This window comes from Helobdella robusta, assembly GCF_000326865.2.
Source record: "Helobdella robusta unplaced genomic scaffold HELROscaffold_1, whole genome shotgun sequence".
Taxonomy (NCBI): domain Eukaryota; kingdom Metazoa; phylum Annelida; class Clitellata; order Rhynchobdellida; family Glossiphoniidae; genus Helobdella; species Helobdella robusta.
This window is the reverse complement of record NW_008703570.1, coordinates 6394045-6414000: the sequence shown is the minus strand read 5'-3', so window position 1 is coordinate 6414000 and position 19956 is coordinate 6394045. Positions and strand designations below refer to the sequence as shown.

The window sequence follows — 19956 nt, the reverse complement described above, 5'->3', positions numbered from 1 at the left end:
CTGTTTATATTATAAATCAGAATCAGCTTTTTTTAGTTTGAAGAATATTTTGTCAAAAACTGTCCACCGGCCGGCAAGTGAGATGTTATAAATTGTGACTGACGAGTAAGCACCGCCTACTCGTACGTACATTCCTACAGACACTACACACACATACGTACGTACGTACGTTCGTTCTCTTGCAAATTATTATCATATATGCGCGTGTTCTCTATGTAGCGTGCGCTATACTGGTGTGCATTCATGCTGCAGAATTTCTGGCCAACACTTTCTACTATGCACTCGGAATTTTTTGCAAGGAGCTATTTAAAAGTGTGTGCAAATATTCAAATGTGCACAAATCGTTTGTGATTGAAGTGTTAAATAATAATCATTTTAATGTTAAGATGGAAACAGTACACAGGAAGAAATTAGTGAGATGTTTAGAGAAGTGAGAGAGAGAGGGAGAGAAAACATTGAGATGTTGAAGATGAACTGGAGAGAATGGCGAGATGTAGAGGAAAGAGAGTGTGTCCATCGTCCTATTGGTCACGAACGTTCTTGAATCACGTAGGCAGTTATCCATTCAAAAGCATGGATGCTTTGCAGCAGCAACTCTGCTTCGTGACGTGAATCTTTATTGGATGTTGTCCTTGTGTCTTACTGTTCGTTTGTGTTTTTCCTTTTTTGTTGTTGTTTATATTGTTGCTCGTGTTGTTGTTTATGTTGTTGCTCGTGTTGTTGCTTATGTTATTTGTGTTGTTATTTGTGTTGCTCTTGTTCATGTATTTATATTCGTTGTTTATGTTTTGTTCTCCTTGTTTGTTATAGATGTTATTGTTTTGTTGCACATGATATAATTTTGATATCATCATTGTGCTATATAATGTCAGATTTTTACGTAGATTGTTGTAATGGAATTGCTGTTATTGTAACTTTCGTAACAGGCGATGCTGTTGTTTAAGTGTATGATGATCTCCGACATGATATGCTAATAATAGCAAACATCATGTTGCCCAGGTTGTTGGGGTAATAAGCAACATGTTGCTGATGTTATTGTGATAGTAAGCATTGTGTTGTTGATGTTGTTGCAACATTGTTGTTTCATTCTTGCCATCGTCATAGCATGTGCGGCTTTTTATTATTTCTAATGCGAGCACAGAATGAACGTGTGTGGTCATTACTAAGATTGTTCACGTTTCTCTGACCGTTACAACGTATTCGCGTGTATAAATCGAAGTGAACGTTAGAACATCATGCAGTGTGTGAACTTTATTTTTTAATACATCGTTTGCGTTTATTCATCCAACAGTTTGATTTTTAACCGGAAGTTGTCCGGCGGTCAGCTGTTCAACAGGAAGTTTCCAGCAGTGAGAAATTCAACAGAAAGTTGTCAACAGTCAGCTGTTTAACGGAAATTACGACAGATGAGTTGATTGTGCTTACCATGTTACTAGCCAGTAAAATACATTTTGGTTGGTTTCAAATACAGCGGTTTGATTATTGTGCAAAATGACAGTAACTTAAAATTGTAAACAAAAAAGAGTGTACTCCGACAAAACGTTAACATCAACCCCATCAATGACGGCCTCACTGACATCACCAACAACAACCACGCTAAAAACATCAACCATTTATAACAACAATAACAAGAACAGCACAGGCAAACCAACAACAACAACAACATTCGAGCCATCAATATCACACCCGTAATTAAAATACATAATCAGATTTCGACGTGAAAGTTATAAATAGGGCAAGAAAATGTTCCAATGCTGCGTTTGAATGATGTGCGCAGCGTGGAAGTGTAAGCACAGTGTGTGTGTGTGTGTGTGTGTGTGTGTGTGTGTGTGTGTGTGTGTGTGTGTGTGTGTGTGTGTGTGTGTGTGTGTGTGTGTGTGTGTGTCAAGTTCATGATGTATGTTTCAGACGTGTCCTTCTCCAACGTATGTTTCAGTCTATCCCTTCCTACTTCTCTATTACTACGTGTGAATTTGAATGCATGCAACCTAGCAGAACTATGTGTGCTAATGAAGTGTGTTAGCTAAGATTGCATTTGTCAGTTTTTCTCAGTAAAAAATGTTCAAATTTGCATTTAAAAAACAAACTCTTCGTTAATATGCAATTGTAGTTTTTAAAATAGGATAACGGTTAACCGGGTGGCAGCATTCAGTAGTTAGTTCTTTGAAGATTTGTTGGCCTTAGTCTTTGTTGTTGTTACATTTGTGGTTTTCGCTGACTAAATCATGTCGAAATGCTAGTAAATATATTTTATATTAACGTTTCACATTAGTGCTGTTGTCGTAATTTTATTTTCCAAGAATAATAAAAACTTTTCTCGAAATCGTTACTAAACAAATTTCTAAATATTACTAAACTCTTTTTTTTATGGTTATTTCTGTCAAACGACTCTTCCAAAAAATATCAACAACATCCACATTTGATTCATAAAAGTATTAAAAATAAAACTCTGATACAAACCCACCCTCTTCAACATTTTGAACAACGTCATCACCGTCGTTGGTAACCATCCCAGCACTGTAGCCACCATTTTCACGTTGATTTCCTTCAGTGCTCTGCACGGGCCAATGTACTTTCAATGAAGAAATGAAACCGTCAAAGTGCAATGCTCCTAAGACAAAAGACATGACTTCATTCAAGAATCCAGCGTATGTGTGCCTGCATATTCATTCATATTACAAAACCACGTGTTGACTCGTACTCGTACGTACATACAAACATTCAGCGAAACGAACGCACATCCATTTATATTTATACCATTATACAAAGTGTTGACGAAATTTCTATCGTGACCTCATTTCACCGCAGCCACTTTCAATTACGTACAGCCTGTCCGCAGACATTCGTCGCTAAAAAAATTGCGCGGACTTGTCCTCTTTGAAAGTTATGCACGGAAGTTGACCGTGTTAACGTACAATCGTACGATGCACTCACTCACGCTCACGAATTTATTAACATTTATAAATCTTATCAAGTTTGAATCGTTTGAAATTGAAAATAATTTGCAAAATAACCAACTTAAAATTTGATTCAGACAAAATATTTAAGAGCATGTTTAGAACCGTGCATACTTACGTATATTGGATTAGATAGCACGTGTTAGGCAGCAGTTCTCAACCAGTATAATATACCTACTCACCACCAATTTGGATTTCGAATGACGATTTGCTATGTATCAAATATTAATTACAAAAACATACAAAGTTAATTCTGTTGATTTTGTGGAAGTTTGTGTTTTAAGTAAAAAGTAAAAATTGGCGAGAGAGGAAGATCGCAGAAGTTTTGATTCTTGCAAAAAACCAAATTACTTCATAGGATTGAAATTAAACTTCACAAATTTTTGCCTTCTTAAGTTCATCAATAAAGGGTCAAATTAAACACACTTTAGTTTCGTTGAAAAAACTCGATTTTTTGAAATAAAACTTCGCTTCAGCGACAAAACCGAAAAATAAAACTCACATAGTCCCATATTATTTTTTTATATGATGACACCATGCCTCATGTACTTGCCAAAATATAATTTTCCGTAAAATTTGAAAATGTCTTTAAAACATCACGAAAAGTTTTTATTGAACATGTTAACCACGATGATTTGGAAATGATTTCTCTTCGGTTCAGTATCAGTTACACAATTTTAGATTAAGTGTTTACAAATATTGTGTTTTGTTCGAGTCTCTTTTTGTTCAAATTCAAGTTTATTATATCCAAAGAAAATTATTTTGCAAGGCGCGTAAGTCACTTTCAACAGACTTTTTAAGCTAATTCGTAAAATTTAATCTTATTTCGGCAATTTCTTGTCCACCTATCAGATTGTTTTTTTTGTTTTCTCTGAGACCTGATTCAACGCGGTTACTTATGTTTCATTTTTACCAGATGACGTTTCGATAGTGAGGCATGTCGGATTGAAATCCTAATGACTAAAAAACTAACAATTTTTAATAATAAATGAAACACCACGAGCTAACGAGGTGATTTGTGAGGGCTATATAAGAAACTGCGATAACTATTCTGATAGGTATTCGGGCTGCTGATGAGTCCCCGGTACGGACGAAACACGTGTCAAGCCTATCCAAACGAATACTTTTCTTTTCTTCTCCTGCTCACTGCTCTTCCTGGTTCGGTGTTCTCTCAAACATAAGCGCAACCGCAACAGGCACGAACCGAATCTCAGACATTCTATCTGTAAAGCGCTATCAATTAACGTCAGGTCTGTTAAGAAAGTCGATCTATCCTTGATGGTTGGTTGAATCGGATGATGACTCAATGAAGCAAGCGTTAGGCGACTTCAGTGCATCAGTCTCCATAACAAATTACCACCTCTACAAAAGAACATCCACGATCGATTTCGAAATATCGGATGGTGAATATGCATGCAACGGTTGTTGAGAAAATGCTTCAATTGAAAAACAGAATATTATTTGACAGAAAAATAATTTCAATTTGTACAACAGTAGTAAGTTCGAAACCAATAATTTAAAAAATTTTAATAGAATTAAGTTTTTATTACGATTAAATGATGTCAAATGTACAAGCCATTATATTATATACAACACCATATTATATATATATTATATATATGTATAATTTTGCGACATTTATAAAAACCTTTTAAGATATATGTTACACGAATAATAGAGTTTAGCGTATCTTATACATTAACATAATGGGTGTGATCAGAATACAAAGTGAAATATTATAATAATAGATAAGTTGTGATTATTGACATTTAACGAACTGATCGAAAACTACCTAACAGTCGTTTTTATTAGTGTGCTCGTACCAGAAAGTGACAAATCTACCTTGATGAACTTAGAACAAATGTATTTATTTACAATACTGCTCTTTCCTCGTCAACACACCTTTCCTTCAAACACTTTGGCAGAAATTAAAAAAAAATCATCAAATCATTGATGCTCTCTAAATGTGTAAAGGTTTCAACTTGGGCAGTCTGTCTACTGATAAAACTACGAAAAATCTTAGAAAGGAAGTGTATCTGCTGGCGCCAAATGAAAAACAGCAGCTTAGCTCACGTACCAGTTTCAATAAATTTATTCATGAGCCAATCATTAGTCATTATTCATTAGTGTCTGCTACGACTTTAAACATGTAAATAGCAAAACCGAATACTTAGCAACAACTAATCAGCTACGCACCTTGTACTCACGTTCACATATTTTAAAAAAATTTGCTGGGCCTACTACGTTGTGATCATCACGCATTAACCACGAGATAAAACTAATTTAAGACAGTAAGATGAACGAAACTAAAAACAGACAAAAGAAACTTAAACTGAGAAAAGAAAAGTTGAAGTAAAGAACATAATTTTAAACGTAAAGAAACTAAACCAAGTTGCAGGACTGAAAACATTTAAAATATAGAAACAACATATCAGGCATTGTAAATTGAAATGTGTGCTCATGAAGAGGAAGCGAGCCATCGCTTAAAGAAAAAACATCTAATTCGTCATAGGATATAATGAATGGATACCATATTAAGTTATACTGTTAAATTCAATCTTCAACTTACTAAGACTGAAAAACTAAAATCCAAACGAAAGATTAGAAACAAAACGAACTCATTGTCATTTAGATGAACAAATCAAATAATCATGTAAAAATGAACGAAAACGTATATACAAAGGAATGGAACATTATTTTAAATTGAATTGCTACCTTAAACTTTTGTACAGCTTTCGATTTTCAACAAAATCTAACTTTTGAATGTGTCTATCAAACAACTTAGGTGTGAAACATCGTAATAAACATCAGCATTATATCAGATTCTTTCTACAGTCGCTTATTTTGAAGTGGACAAGAAGTGAAGTTAAACGTTTGAGAGCAGCAACAAGAGCAAACAAGATTTGTTTGAAATCCAAAAAAATCATTGAATTTGGTGTCTTTAGTTATATTTTGCAATGTTGCATCTGAGGTCAAATGGTGTTTTCATTTAGAACAAAAAATATAACACATGAAAGAAAATTAAAATAAATTTTTAATGCTTGAATCTAGATTTTAATTCCTTGAGTTTCATCGACCATTAGCTTACATAGAGTCCTTTCTTTTTTGATAATCAAACGACATAAAAAAAAACTTATCACAAAAATATAGACATGTGAAAAATCATGCAAGAATTAAAAAAAAAATTAACTTCAAACCAGAAATGAAGATGATGAGTAGAATCTTAGTTCAGCATTGCATGTAAAAACAGCAAATTGAAAATGCATAAAATCAGAAACACGCAATACTCATCAACCCGATCTATCTAACAACATGTTGCCAAAAACTATTTTTAAGTATAGAATATGTACAGAATTGTGACCTTAAAATAGTGCCTAAGTATACTTTAAATGAGCCAACCACTAACTAACAAGAGCCAATCAGATAATTGCAATTATTACAAGACCAGAAAGTTATTTCGCTGGCAAGCATCATTTAAATGATTCATCGTTCATCATGGGATGAACATTTTAATCAATCACTGTTCATCAGATGGGATGAACGTATACAATGAACATCCTGATTTTCAAACAAAATTCAAAATGTTTGGTAAGAAAGAAACATTCACAAATGTACGTAGTGATAACTGTCAGTTAAGTTAATTAATATTGTATATATATATATATATATAAATAAATAAATAAATATATATATATATTTACAATATTCTATAAATTCTACCGAATGTTTGGCGTTAATATTAACGGTATTATTCGGTAGAATTTATAGAATATTGTAAAAATTATGGTCTATTACCAACATATATATATATATATATATATATATATATGTGTGTGTGTGTGTGTGTGTGTGTGTATGTGTGTGTGTATGTGTGTGTTGATCAAATTGTAGTCCTATAGATGTTTCGATAACATCAGAATTGTTAGATGCCTTCCTCACGTGATGACAATGAAAATTTGAACAAGCAGCCCCATGCCACCACATAAATTTAAGGCAAATCATTCGACTGACTTGTACATAAAAGCCAATTGAAAATTGTTAATAAATATTTTAACGATAGAAATAAAAATAAAAAGAAAAACTAAATACATTTATTGAATAAATCTAAAATATATACATAAACATGATAAGTTGGAAGTTAATTACTCATCAAAACATCTCTTGCAGACTCGCACGGGAGTCAGAAGATTCTGGTGAGGGCACGGCATGCTGTAGCTGCTGCAATCATGACAGTAGACTTTGCCACATGATCTGCAAAATTTCAAAATAGTTTGCAATTAATGTCGACAAGTCAGAGGCTATAACCTAAATGGTTAACAATCTTCTGAATACAAGATAATTAATAAATTAGCATTCTTGCTTGCAAAAAGCACACCAATCTGAAAAGCAGTTACGCAACAAACAACAAAAACCCACCTGCAATGATGCTTTCTCAATGCCACCCAAAACTCTCTTTCACAGCCTGCGCAGTGAGTGACCAGATGATCAGGAACCCACAGAACCACTTTGTTGTTGCCCTCGTTCAGCAACTCCCAGCTGGCCACGCTGTTGTTCGATGGAGGATCTGCGCTGCCCTCAGAACTCTGCATTCATTCAACAAATGTGTTTGCGTGTGTTCACCGTGCTCGTGTAAACGATGAACTGAATGCTTCTTGTTCGATACAAGTGTCATCCATGTTTAAAACATTGTGCTTAGTTACGAACAAAAACATGGAATAAATGTTTCCTTCATTATAAAATGGTGAATAAAGAAGAATGCTCTATTCCAGGGGTGGCCAAACTGCCAATCGCTAGCCACACACGACTCTGAAGGATTATTATTTGGGCTCTCGATAAATTTACTCGAGTTCTCTTTTCATTCGTTTGGTTGTTATAATTAAAATATGTTATATGTTTCCCCTTTCCAAATGTCTTTAAAACTACTAATAACAACTACGAAAGACTAAGAGCTTTTCCGTTTATGTTAAGAATGATATGACTAATAAATAGCGTGCAGATTAGTGGCATAGTCATTCATTCATAATCGACCAATTCCAGACCAATTTGGAACTAAACTGCAAGTGTTTTTATTCATAAAATTTTAAAAAATTTATTTTACTTCAAAAGAAGTAAAATAAATGTGCTTAACTTGTAATATTTAAACTCAATCCACATGTTTTATACTTTCATTTTTATATTTTCAATAGATATAGTTTGTGTAAAAAAATTTCAACACATTTTCTGCATATAATTTTAGTGCGTATTTAATTACGGCCGGCGAAAAATTTCAAATTTTGAAAAATGGCTCGGAACACCAAGGAACTTGGCCAACCCTGCTCTATTCATTGCTTGACTGTCTCACTTTTTTCTATAACCAGCTAAATTAATTTGTTCATACTTTAGCAATAATCAACCATGAGATAATTTATATTGATGTTTAAAATTTATAAACTATTGACAATATTTCAAATTTAAAAAAATATAGTGCCGTCTGATAAACGAGAAATAAAATAATGGAATGGAAAAATACACTAACAACATCATCCTTGCAATCAATCAGAGCACTGGCACTAATGCCATCAACGTTTATTAACTTCTTCAAATATTCCAGCTGCCTCTGCATCTTCTTCATCTTCTTGCTGTAAGCACTCTTCATCTGGAGTAGGGATGTGTAGAGTGCATTCGGTATGACGGTCAGCCCATCCGTGTCCATCAACTGACGAATCCTTTGCGATATTTCATCCTGGGCCACCCTCGGCTGATCATGAACATTAAAATTGTTCATAATTATTTAACTGGCTAAATACGAATTTGGTGCTAGAATGTATTTTGTTGAAATATATTGATTCACAGCTTCAAAATAATTTTACAATTGAATTCCCTTTTATGAATAATGAAAGCGATAATTTTTAGATTCTATACCATTTTTACATGCCTATCTATATCGTAATAAATAAATGAATAAATATAATCAGACACGAGACCTGACCTGATTGGTACTTTCGAGTTTTTTGCGAGCTGGTCCAGAGTTCATCCTTGATTTATTAAGAATGCTCTCCAGGCAATCAGCATTCAGAGAGTTTGCTTGAACATCCTCCTCGCTGAAGTTGTCGCCATTGAAATCGTTGTCAGTCTTGTTGATAGCAGCACCGTTCCTCCTGCCACTCTCCATCTCTGCGATCGTGCCTTTGCATTCTTGCACTGGCGTGGCAACTGTTTTAAAAAAAATCCAATAAAAAAATTCCATTGAATAATTGTTACATATCTTGCCATCAAAACATTGAAAATTCGTTGGGACTAACATGGTGTATCGTCGTTATTGTGGTTGGAAGTTAGCTGACACTCAAGTGGAGTTTTGAAATCATCCGCAATGTCACCATTCAGCTGCTGCTGCTGCTTCAGAAACAATTTTATGCTGTTTTTAGTAGCTACTTTGTTTCCAGATGTTTTTGATTCATCACATTCATCGCTACTTGGTGATCCATTTCTCAGTATACTATGTCGAATTTTGTGACCCATACCTCCGTTACTGTTTACCACATTTTCAAGTGAAGAAACGTTCGCTTTAGATAGATTGCATAACGTGATTGAATCTTTACCCAAACTTTTGGACCTTTTTCTTGGTGTCTGTTTATCAAAAGAATTTCTATCTTTATTGCTCTTGCTAAAATTCTCATCGTCAGCCGTCTTCAAAGTCAGTTTATTAATATCTAGATTATTTTCTTTTCTTGTATTCGCAGAGCCCTCCTCACAATTGAAATTATCACTATCTTTAGAATTGTGGTCCTCCTTATTCAATGCAGTGGCGTCGCCCCCTGTTGCAATAGTTTTAGTTGCATCGCGTATCAACTCAACAACTTCATCTCTTTCAGCCCCATCGGCATTGTAACCGACACCAACTTCACTTCCACTGTTCTCTGCACTATCGACACCAACATCGTTGCTACACGCGTTCCTGAAGACTTCCACCTCACCGTGGTAGCCGTCATCCTCGTCGAGGATATCGTCATCCAGACAGGAGTTCATTTCTTGAAGGTAGGAGGCAGTCATGATGGGGGGTGTCTGCTGGAGGTACAACTGCGACCAGAAGTGCATATCCCTCAGCGAACACTTTGGCCTTAATACCTGGGTGGTTAGCAAAATAAAATAATCAGACAGATTATATCTGCATTTGATCAATTAAATCATTAATCTTTAAATGACTGCTCACATGCTTACAAGATGTATATATTTGTTTGTAAAAGCTGATATACAGTAATCTAAAAAAAATTATACTATGGACACCCATAGATTTTTTAAAACTGGCGAAGAGATGTAAGTTGCAACTTGCAAGACGTGACATAAACAATGTAGGAACCAACTTTTTTCGAAGGCCTGAAAAGAGGATTGAGAAGTTTCTTGTTGTCAAGGAGGAAGGTCCAGACGGAAGTGGTTCTGTATTGTGAGGACAGTGTTGACCTATCTTTGTCCGTGTTGTACAAGAAGTCTCCAAACAGACATGAATAGGTGTGGTCAACCAACTTGATCTGTTGCATAACAAACGGTTAACAATATTTTAAAAAGCAGTTCGCATCTTGAATATAACTTGAAACGTATGCATTCATTAAATTGTAATGTGTCAAAGCATATAAAATGCTGTTTGAAACAAGCAAAAATCTTGATCTGCCTAAATAAACACTTTCCATTTGTATCGTAAACAGTTTTAGAAAGATTTTTATATGAGACAAATTACAATTATTTTCAACCATCATGCAGAAATATTTCATTAAATAAGTATTCATTTTCAATGCTAATGCTTATTGAAACAAAAGCAACAAAATAATATAAACAAGAACAACAAATTAAAACATAAAAAATATCTCTTAATTTCCATCTAACCAGAAAATTCATGTTGAACTCGAATGAGCACGGGAACTGTTTGACGAGCTGATGCAGACAATCAACCCACTGCAAGAAGATCGGACACCGGTCATTTTGATTGTCATAATAGCAAGTTCCTTGACCGCAACGATCTGCAAATCTATGTCCAAACCCCAACCATTCTCGCTCAACGAGATCATGAAACCCCTTTAAAATCAAAGTTAATTACAATTTCACTTTAAAATACTAAAATTTTTTGAAAAAAATGTTAAACTCCAACTAATCTGACACACATGAAAGAACACAAGTCATTCAGAGAAACATCCATAATGATCAAAATTTAATTATAAATGTGGAACAACAAAAGGCGCAAACTCATGAAATAACAAATTTGAAGAAAAGTAACCTGCATGGTCCTGTAATAAGGATCCAGCATGATCTGAGCCAGCGAGAGGATCTGAGGTGTCCGGTCCCACCCGTCGGAGCAATGCACGAGCACCGATTTGTGCTCCACCCTGATGCTATCCACCACCACCAACGAAGACTTCAACAAGTTCGATATGTGGAACAGCCACTTACTGCTTTCCAGAGAACTTAGCCAACTAGAAAGATGAAACAATCATCATAAAGTAATCCAATGTCAGCATAGACTAAGTATGCTTTGTAACATAATTCTAAATAACGATGACTAACATTTTTAAATAAGCCTTATTTAATGGCGGGCAACAATCAAAAGGTTAATTTTAATATAGCGCACCGAAAATCTGCACCGAAAAAAATTTCTATAGATTTATTATTTTTAAATTTCTTTTGGCAAAGATGCTATTTTATTTTGTTTATTGAAGATTTATTTCTTGTTGGCAATGTTATGTTAAAGTGTTTCATTTTCAGCAAAGGTCATGCTCTGTTCAAACACAAACGAAAAGAAAACAAATCATTCCCACTAAAAAAATAGAAGGAAACAAAAGTTTTGGAGTAGATAAAAATATGCTCAATAGAATTTTCAATTAAGAGTACTTTAAATTTAGTAAATTCCTTAGAAAAAGGACTGCCATAGAGTTTTGTTCATTTCTACTTTAAACCCTTCAAACCCATTCAACCATTATAATTTTGAATCAATTTTATATCCTCATCATCATTCGCTGATGACTTACATAGCGTTATACAATTAATCATTCATTCCACGTCATATTGAAGCCACAGCTCATCTTTCATTGGCAGGCATCCACGTTTTAAAACAATCATACGAATTTCCCCTCCCCCAAAAAAATCCGTTTCTATTTCAAACTTGCATCATTTATAACACCAAAGGGCGTCCAAAGAAGTCCTGGTCGCAAACAATCGAGCAAGACATGAAAGCTCTAAATTTAAATGAAATAGATACAACTGATCGTCTAATTTGGTGCAAAAAGTTGATGGCAAAGAAAACAACGTCCTACCTCGGGAAACCGGGTCTCTGGACGCAAAACGAAGATTGATTGATTGATTGATTGATTGATTGATTAATATATAACACCATAAAACAACATCGCAACTGCAGAGTAACATCACTGACATGGTGGTAGCAATAAATTACGAACCTGGCATCATCTGAATTGGTGCAGATGTTTCTGAGGTTGATGAAGCATCTCTTGATGCTGTGGATGTTGGGGAGGTTCATGAAGACCACATTCGCATTTGGATAATACTCTTTAATTCAATTTCGTTGTTTAATATACAATAAAAATTTAGAATTAACTAAAAGGGTTTCGAATGTGTTAATATTATCTTAAATTCAAGAAAATCTGATAAATGAAAATAAAAAGTTTCACTACAACTTTCAAGTAAATAATGTTCAATACTTTTCAGAAAAATTGCATCAATAAAATAAACTTGAAACATATTTCACAAGTCTAAAAATTAAAATTTATGATGTAAAAAATAAAATTGAAAGCATAGTTTTGAACACATTAAAACGTCTAGACTGATGACTCTAAAACAAAGTGACCCACCATTGCACTCGACCCCCCCTCCCTTCGCCCTGTTGGCGGTGGCGGCGGCGTACGACCTGGCGTCGATCAGCAGCAGGTCCTTGTGGGGCTCTGTTGCCAACATGTTTACATTTGTTCATCAACACAAGATACAACATTTTCAAATTAGATGCAAACAAATAATTTCAAAAAAATTTTAAGAAGAAGTTCAGTGCTTTGGAAACAACGATCAAATGTATTTTAAGAAATGGGCAAAACAGAGAGAATTTGAAGTTCAGTCATATATATTTTGCCTTAGCATTCTCACTTTAATTTATTCCTTTTAAAAGCTTTCTGTGACAACATGTGTGCTATAAAATTCATAATAATAAAGTAATTTCTAAGCAAAGTAATAAACAAACTTAATGCAAATCTGAAATGGTTATTAAATCATGTGATGCGCTACTTCAAACAATACTGGTAATTAAAATGTCAACTATTTAAGTTAGGTAATTGTAGTTCAATTGCCTCAACATTGGACACTGACCTCGTCTGAAACCAGCTAATGGAAAGCTCAAAGGTTACAAATTATAAATATATTAAAAGAAAGAACAAACAAATAGATGTTATATATATATATATATATATATATATATATATATATATATATATATAATATATATATATACATGTATTATATATATTATATATAAACATATATATATATATATATATATATATGAGGGTGCTTGCACGTTGCTTTTTCAAAACTCTCAAGAGTGCAATCAATTTTGATTGATATGCACAAGCAGGTGTGAGCACTCATAACAACAATCAATAAACTTCTGACAACTTAAATTCAACTTATTTGCAGTTTTGCAAAACAATTTCAGTCACAAAAAAAAATCTACATTACAAATTCAACTTTAATTTCAATTCATTCTGGAGTTCTGATCATATGAGCCTGGCTGGAGTTGAAAGCCAAACAAATGAAGATAACTTTAAAGATGATAGCAAAGTAACATACAATGAAAAATTATTTCAAAATTTTGTCCCAAATGTAATTTCCATTTTAGTTGATGAGTTTGACAAAAATGAGATAATCAACAAAACATAAGAAAACTTGGAAAGAAAACTACTAATACAAGGCCACAGGGATTTACAGGGATTTCCTTCAGTTTTCATTGTTTATTTTATTTGTGTCTATTTATTTATATCATTAATTTTTACATTTTCAACTGTAAAATATTATTTCAATCACACATGTAGGGCTACTCTTCTCCTTCGCTTGAGAGGAGGATAGGAAAAAATAATTTTCTGAGCTCATAATTATATAAACAAATAAAAATAATCGAATGGATGTGCATTGATAACCATTACAACTAATTCTAACAATTTTAACATCAGCAAGTGCTTAGCATGGGCGATTACAAGTCCTAAATATTGACTGACCATATAAACCAGCCAGATGAAACCACCGACCATCCACATCGACAAGTGTTTGACACGAGCAACAAATCATCAAAAGTATCAATCCCACAAAAGCCAACACCAAGACGACGAGAAGAAAGAAAAAGAGCACACGACCAACCAACCAACCATCAACGACAATGGCGTCATCGGGGACGATGGGAATCTGTTCGAGGCCAGGATTGAGTTGGCAGGACTCCCCAACTGACCTGATGAATGCCTCATCACTGCTGTTCCTCCACCACAGCAGACCAACATTCGGCTGACTGCAACGAACCATCACCAGTCCCGTTTGGATGTCTCTGGTCGGTGAGCATTGTTCAGAACGTTATTTATTCATCATCATGTGAGTCGGTGGATGCATTCACATTTAACATGGGTGTATTAAATAATGGTAATTATTCATAATATTAACTATTAATGAATTTGAAAAAAAACTAGTCAATGAACGAACGAACGAACGAATGAACGAACGAATGAATGAATGAATGGAACGAACGAATGAATGAATGAATGAAAAATAAATGAATAAATGAGCAAATGAATGAACGTGTGTATGAACAAGCAGGATGGATGAATGGAATCAAATACAACATTAAAGAAGTTGATGATGTTGCGTAAAAGTAATTGATGATGATAATGATGATTATGATGATGAACGAACGAACGAATGAACGAATGAATAAAAAAAAGACAAAACCTCCAAACGACTGAAGGAAATCTGCTGTTGGATCTGTACTTGGCCATATCTCTGACCATGTCATCGCTGATTGACGAGGGCACGATGTGCAATCTTGGATAGGTCTCACATATCCTGATGGTCAGTGGAGGAGTTAAAAGGTTAATGGAAAATGTCATCAGTCAATCAAAAATATTGGAATAAAAATGATGAAAAAAATCATACAAAAGTTAAGACAATGTATGATTTTAAGAAAATACGTCCTACCTCGGGAAACCAGGTCTCTGGACGCAAAACGAAGATTGATTGATTGATTGATACAAAAGTTAAGACAATAGAAGATATATATATATATATATATATATATATATATATATATAATTAACTACTGGTTAAAGCAGTTGAAATCATCTCATTACCACCGAGAAATATAAGACAGATTTTAAAATATAACACATAAAAATATGCAGCACCACCTGCATGTGAAAAATTAGCTCTACTCTTTCTCGCATACTTCAAGCATGAATAACACAGTTAGCAGGTGACGTGAATGTCAATGAAGAAGGTAATGTATAGTGCACTGCATTCAATTCAATGTCTCACGGTAAACATTTATAAGCAATAATAATAACCTACGAATATGAGTCAAACAATTAAGCAATCAAAGGTCTTTGTGCTTAGAAAATTGGTTAAAATGTCTTTTTATAATAACAAATAAGTAAATGCACTTTATTTCAAATTAAGATTTTAAAAGCTGAACACTATGGAGATAACCAACTATCAGCGTTTCTTCTACAAATATTAAATTAAATTCTGTATACTTTATCTCAAAAGTTAACATTTAAACATTTTCATGATACAAACATAAATACATTTTAATTAGAAGGGTGTAATTTTAGTATACTAATAATAACTACTGATAGAGCTAATAGGTGTAATTTTAGTATACTAATAATAACTACTGATAGAGCTAATAGGTTGACTAAACAATAAGAACGCAAGGCAATAACACACTTCTGCCATCTGTGGTAACTGGCTAACCACGTTACGCAAGCTAAAATATGCATACACCTCAAGTCAAAACGTTGGTAAGAACTCATCTTCACAAACGCCAACTCATATAACTACAACTATTTACACTATGCTACTGTTAGGTTAGGAAGCAATTAATGTAGGATGCATCAGTTCTTTTAGTTTCATCCTATCTTCTCATAATGTTTAAATGGCCTTCTCTGGATCTTGCTTCATAATTAAACAGTACCATTCGGTCTTTCAACAAATAATTAAACAATTTTCGGGCAAAAAATTAATTAAACTTATAAAATAACAAAAAACATATAATTTAAAAATGGAACAAACGAGCATTAGTATATTTATGACATAAAATAAATCTAAATAAAAACAAATGAACATCAAACTTTAAAATAAAAATAATAAATTTATTAAGAAAAAAAATTAGTGGGACAAAGAAATCTCAACAAATTTTCAACAAAGACATAGCGAAACAAAAAAAACAAAATGAAGCCGGTCTAGTTTCATAGCAAATTAGCACAAACTTTACCCAGTGTTAAAGTGCAGAAGATTATGAGTGTTGAATGTGACTTGTGTAGAAATGGAATCAGTCACATACCTTAATTTTATATAGAGTAATTATTTATAAAAAGTGACTCAAGTTTTGCAAGCGTAAACATGATATAATGATATATGCCTACCATACATCAAGTGCGTAAGAATGCGCTTTCCAAACGTACCTTCCACGTTGTTCATTTTTGTTTGCATATGACTAAATTAACAATCTAAACAGAACGGAAAAAATGAACACCAATCACTATCGAAGAACTGACATTTTTGTAAACATAAGTAGAAAATAGCATCAAGGTAACAAGTGATTAAACCGATATAACAAGTTTGATCAATATATGAACCTAACAAATGAAATGTAATAAATTCTTCAAATACATAAAACTAATTAGATTCTGTAAAAAAAAAGTTGAATTTATTTAGCTGTGACAAATTAATCAGTTCAACTTCTGTTCAAACACTAAAGAAAAGAACTTGTTTCATGATGTTATAATAAAATGATAAGCCATTGAATAAGCAACACCAAAAAAACTACAAGCAGTCAGTCAAGTTCCATGTGAATTAATAATGCAAAACAACCAACTCGTAATTTTCATTAGCATGACATATCCTCCATGGGCGACGCTCATAGTTCAAGTTGAAGGCCATTCGTGTCACCTCTCTGTCAAACACAGAACCTTGGAACCCTGTTAATAAATCAATGAATCGATAAAGCTCAAAACAACCCAACAAGATGAAATCACAGTGCTATGTTCAGTTCCTCACACCACATTGTCAAATGATAAATTTAAAGTGGAATATAGGAACATGAACTAACACTCATCAGACAATGATTCACTGCAAGACTTTTCAGAGGAACACCATGCTGCAAAGGTGAGAGCGAATGAAGAAGACAGCTTGCTAGATTGCTTCAATGAATCCAACAGCCTCTTCTGCCACTCCATGCATTTGTCATTTGTTGCAAATGAACAACTAAATTTTATCACAAATATCAATTGTATTAATTAACGATATTTCACCCATATCATCACTAATATTGACAAGTGAGCGAAAACTTGTAGAATTCTATGACAAGTGGATGATAAAAATAATATTAAAATGATGTTATAATTTATTCTAAGGCATCTCATCTTACACTAAAATAAAGTTTTGCCTCTGGATATTCTCCCCTCAATAGCTAATAAAAAAATAGACATCAATAACCGTAGATTAAAAAAACTTAAAAAAAAGCATTATTATTTCATATTGTTCACCATTTAATTAAATGCAATTGCCCTGACATATCATTACGAAATAATTAATTAATTAATCAATCCTTTACTGCCAAGTAAACACAGAAATTCTAACTCAAGGAACATCTATCCCATTCCTATTTCACCCTACTCAGACCCACTCAGACCTCCTTTGACAAAACTTCCACCTAATAAGAGGTCGACTACAAGTACCTCCTTACTTCTCAGTTTGCATAGTACCGGACATGCATGGTAGTCTTTCCAGATGTTGACTAGTCTCAAGTCATTTACAGACTTCACTGCATCCGTCAGAGTTTTTTTATACTTTTTTAGATAAAAAAGTAGTCTAATGAAATAAAAAACCAAATAAATTAAAATTCTTATTAATCGCATATCCAGCTTATGCAGTTGCTTGGAATATGCAGCCTGAGTACGAATTTAGATAGCTAAATGGAAATAAAAAGAAAATGAAAAGATTGAAAATGCTGTACAATAATAGGGAGAAAAAAAAACCCATAATTTAAAAAGAATCATAGTTCCTTTTTCTATTGCATAAACACAAAAATCATATTACTGCTGAGACCACTATTAACAACCAATTATTTCAAAATCATGTGCACTGCACATGTAGCTGACTTTGGCAATAATTTTTGAAAAAACAGCTCAACACATTGCAGTACAAAATTAGAGATAACTGGAGAAAACAAAACGACAGTTGTCCATAAATATTTCTAACTGTTATCTTTATAAAATCAAAACAACATATTATATCTAATAGTATTATTTTTAATGGGAAATTATCCAAAATATAACTATGACCTTTCTTTAAGCTCATCAAAAAACTCAAATTTTCTTCTTTATTTTGATTCACTGATTTTATGACAGCAGTTCATTTTAATGCTAAAAAATTGAAAAATAAAAACTACCTATATGTCTTTGCATCTTTACAAAGTAGGACCAGTGTAAATAAATTCTGACATTCAACTGTGTCTATGAGACCAAGAGGTAAGTTGATGAATGGCAACTCCTTCCTATGCACAAAAAATCTGTAATTGCTAATGGCTATTATACCATTAGCCATGGTGCCAATGTAATCAATGTACTCCCCTGCTATTGGATGAAATGGTATCATGAGGTTGTCTTTCTCATAAGTTGTCTGCTTCAGTGGGTAGAAATCTTTGAAGGTTATCTCCTCCATGCTATGGTCGTGGTCACTCATGTTCACTGAATTTCTCTTTTTAATGTAAGTGCTGCAAGCAAACATTTTGCAACATGATGAAAAAAACTATTTCTAAATTAACTTGGAGCTTTTATACATAGATCAAACAATCTATTGTTTATTATTCAAATTAAAAAATAATGATCACTTCAATAAAATATAATTAAAATATAATTTTAAAATATAATTTATTAAATGTACATAAAAAAGATAATTGTTTATAAAAAAAAACTTAAAACTAGAGAATAGTGAATGAATCAATCAATTAATTCATAATTCAATTATTCATCAAGCAAATGATTGTTAATAAATTAATAAAAGTTAAACATATACACATCTTCACGTCTAATCTTCATTCACTGAACAATAGATGCAATCACACAGCCAATTTATTATTAGATTTATAAAGTTTTTTATCCTTTCTCTATATAACACTCAATTTTTAAGCATTTATTCAGTTGAGCAGTATTGCATTATTCGAGACATTACAAATCATATTGTCCGAGAAATGTTTCTAAAATGGAGTAGCATATGACATGAAATTTTAAAAGATGTCATACAATTTTCTGCTGGCTATTTCCTCCATTTGTTTGACATAGAAATATAATACGAACATGAACTTGGATTGTAGCTAAGAAATTACTAATCTTTTATCATGTTTTTTAATTAATGAGTTTGTTTATACTGTTTATAATTTTATATAGTTTATAATTGACAATGAGTATTTAGGTTTAGAAGGATTTACTAAACTATTTGCTCTAACATACATATACTGGGTAACTTTAAGTTTAATCTATCAAATTCAAATGTGTGCATGTATTTATTACATGAAAAATATGAATTAAATAAGAATCATAATATAATATGAATTATAATCAAAATATGAATCATAATTCAATGCATATAGCTGCTCTTAAACAGAAACTGAAAACTGTAAGAGGAAATTACCTAAAAAACACCACAATGCCAATAAAATGAATAATTAAATTTTAATTAAATAAAACTACCTCTCTGAAACTAAAAAAAACTA

The 19956-nt window shown here is 33.0% G+C and overlaps 3 protein-coding genes across 3 annotated transcripts in view; all 3 read right to left on the bottom strand.

Moving 5' to 3' along the window:
* The window catches only part of HELRODRAFT_159069 (hypothetical protein), a gene marked incomplete at both ends in the record, with an annotated part of 3929 nt that extends 1302 nt beyond the window's left edge, over positions 1–2627 (bottom strand). Inside the window, 3 exons of the mRNA XM_009010989.1 lie at positions 170–302; positions 609–796; positions 2465–2627. Of these exons, the coding sequence (XP_009009237.1) occupies positions 170–302; positions 609–796; positions 2465–2627 (484 nt within the window). The remainder of the gene's footprint in view (positions 1–169; positions 303–608; positions 797–2464) is intronic.
* Positions 2628–7099: 4472 nt separating this feature from the next.
* On the bottom strand, positions 7100–7546 carry HELRODRAFT_63044 (hypothetical protein; the record flags this gene model as incomplete). Its single annotated transcript, XM_009010988.1, has 2 exons — positions 7100–7208; positions 7374–7546. The coding sequence occupies 2 exons, from the start codon at positions 7544–7546 to the stop codon at positions 7100–7102; spliced, it is 282 nt and encodes a 93-aa protein (XP_009009236.1).
* Positions 7547–10231: 2685 nt separating this feature from the next.
* On the bottom strand, positions 10232–18926 carry HELRODRAFT_62273 (hypothetical protein; the record flags this gene model as incomplete). The annotated part of the gene is made up of 10 exons (XM_009010987.1): positions 10232–10462; positions 10815–11003; positions 11203–11398; positions 12377–12485; positions 12788–12875; positions 14298–14515; positions 14911–15029; positions 17059–17161; positions 17293–17447; positions 18631–18926. 10 exons carry the CDS (start codon positions 18924–18926, stop codon positions 10232–10234), a joined length of 1704 nt encoding a protein of 567 aa, XP_009009235.1.
* Positions 18927–19956: the final 1030 nt, after the last annotated feature.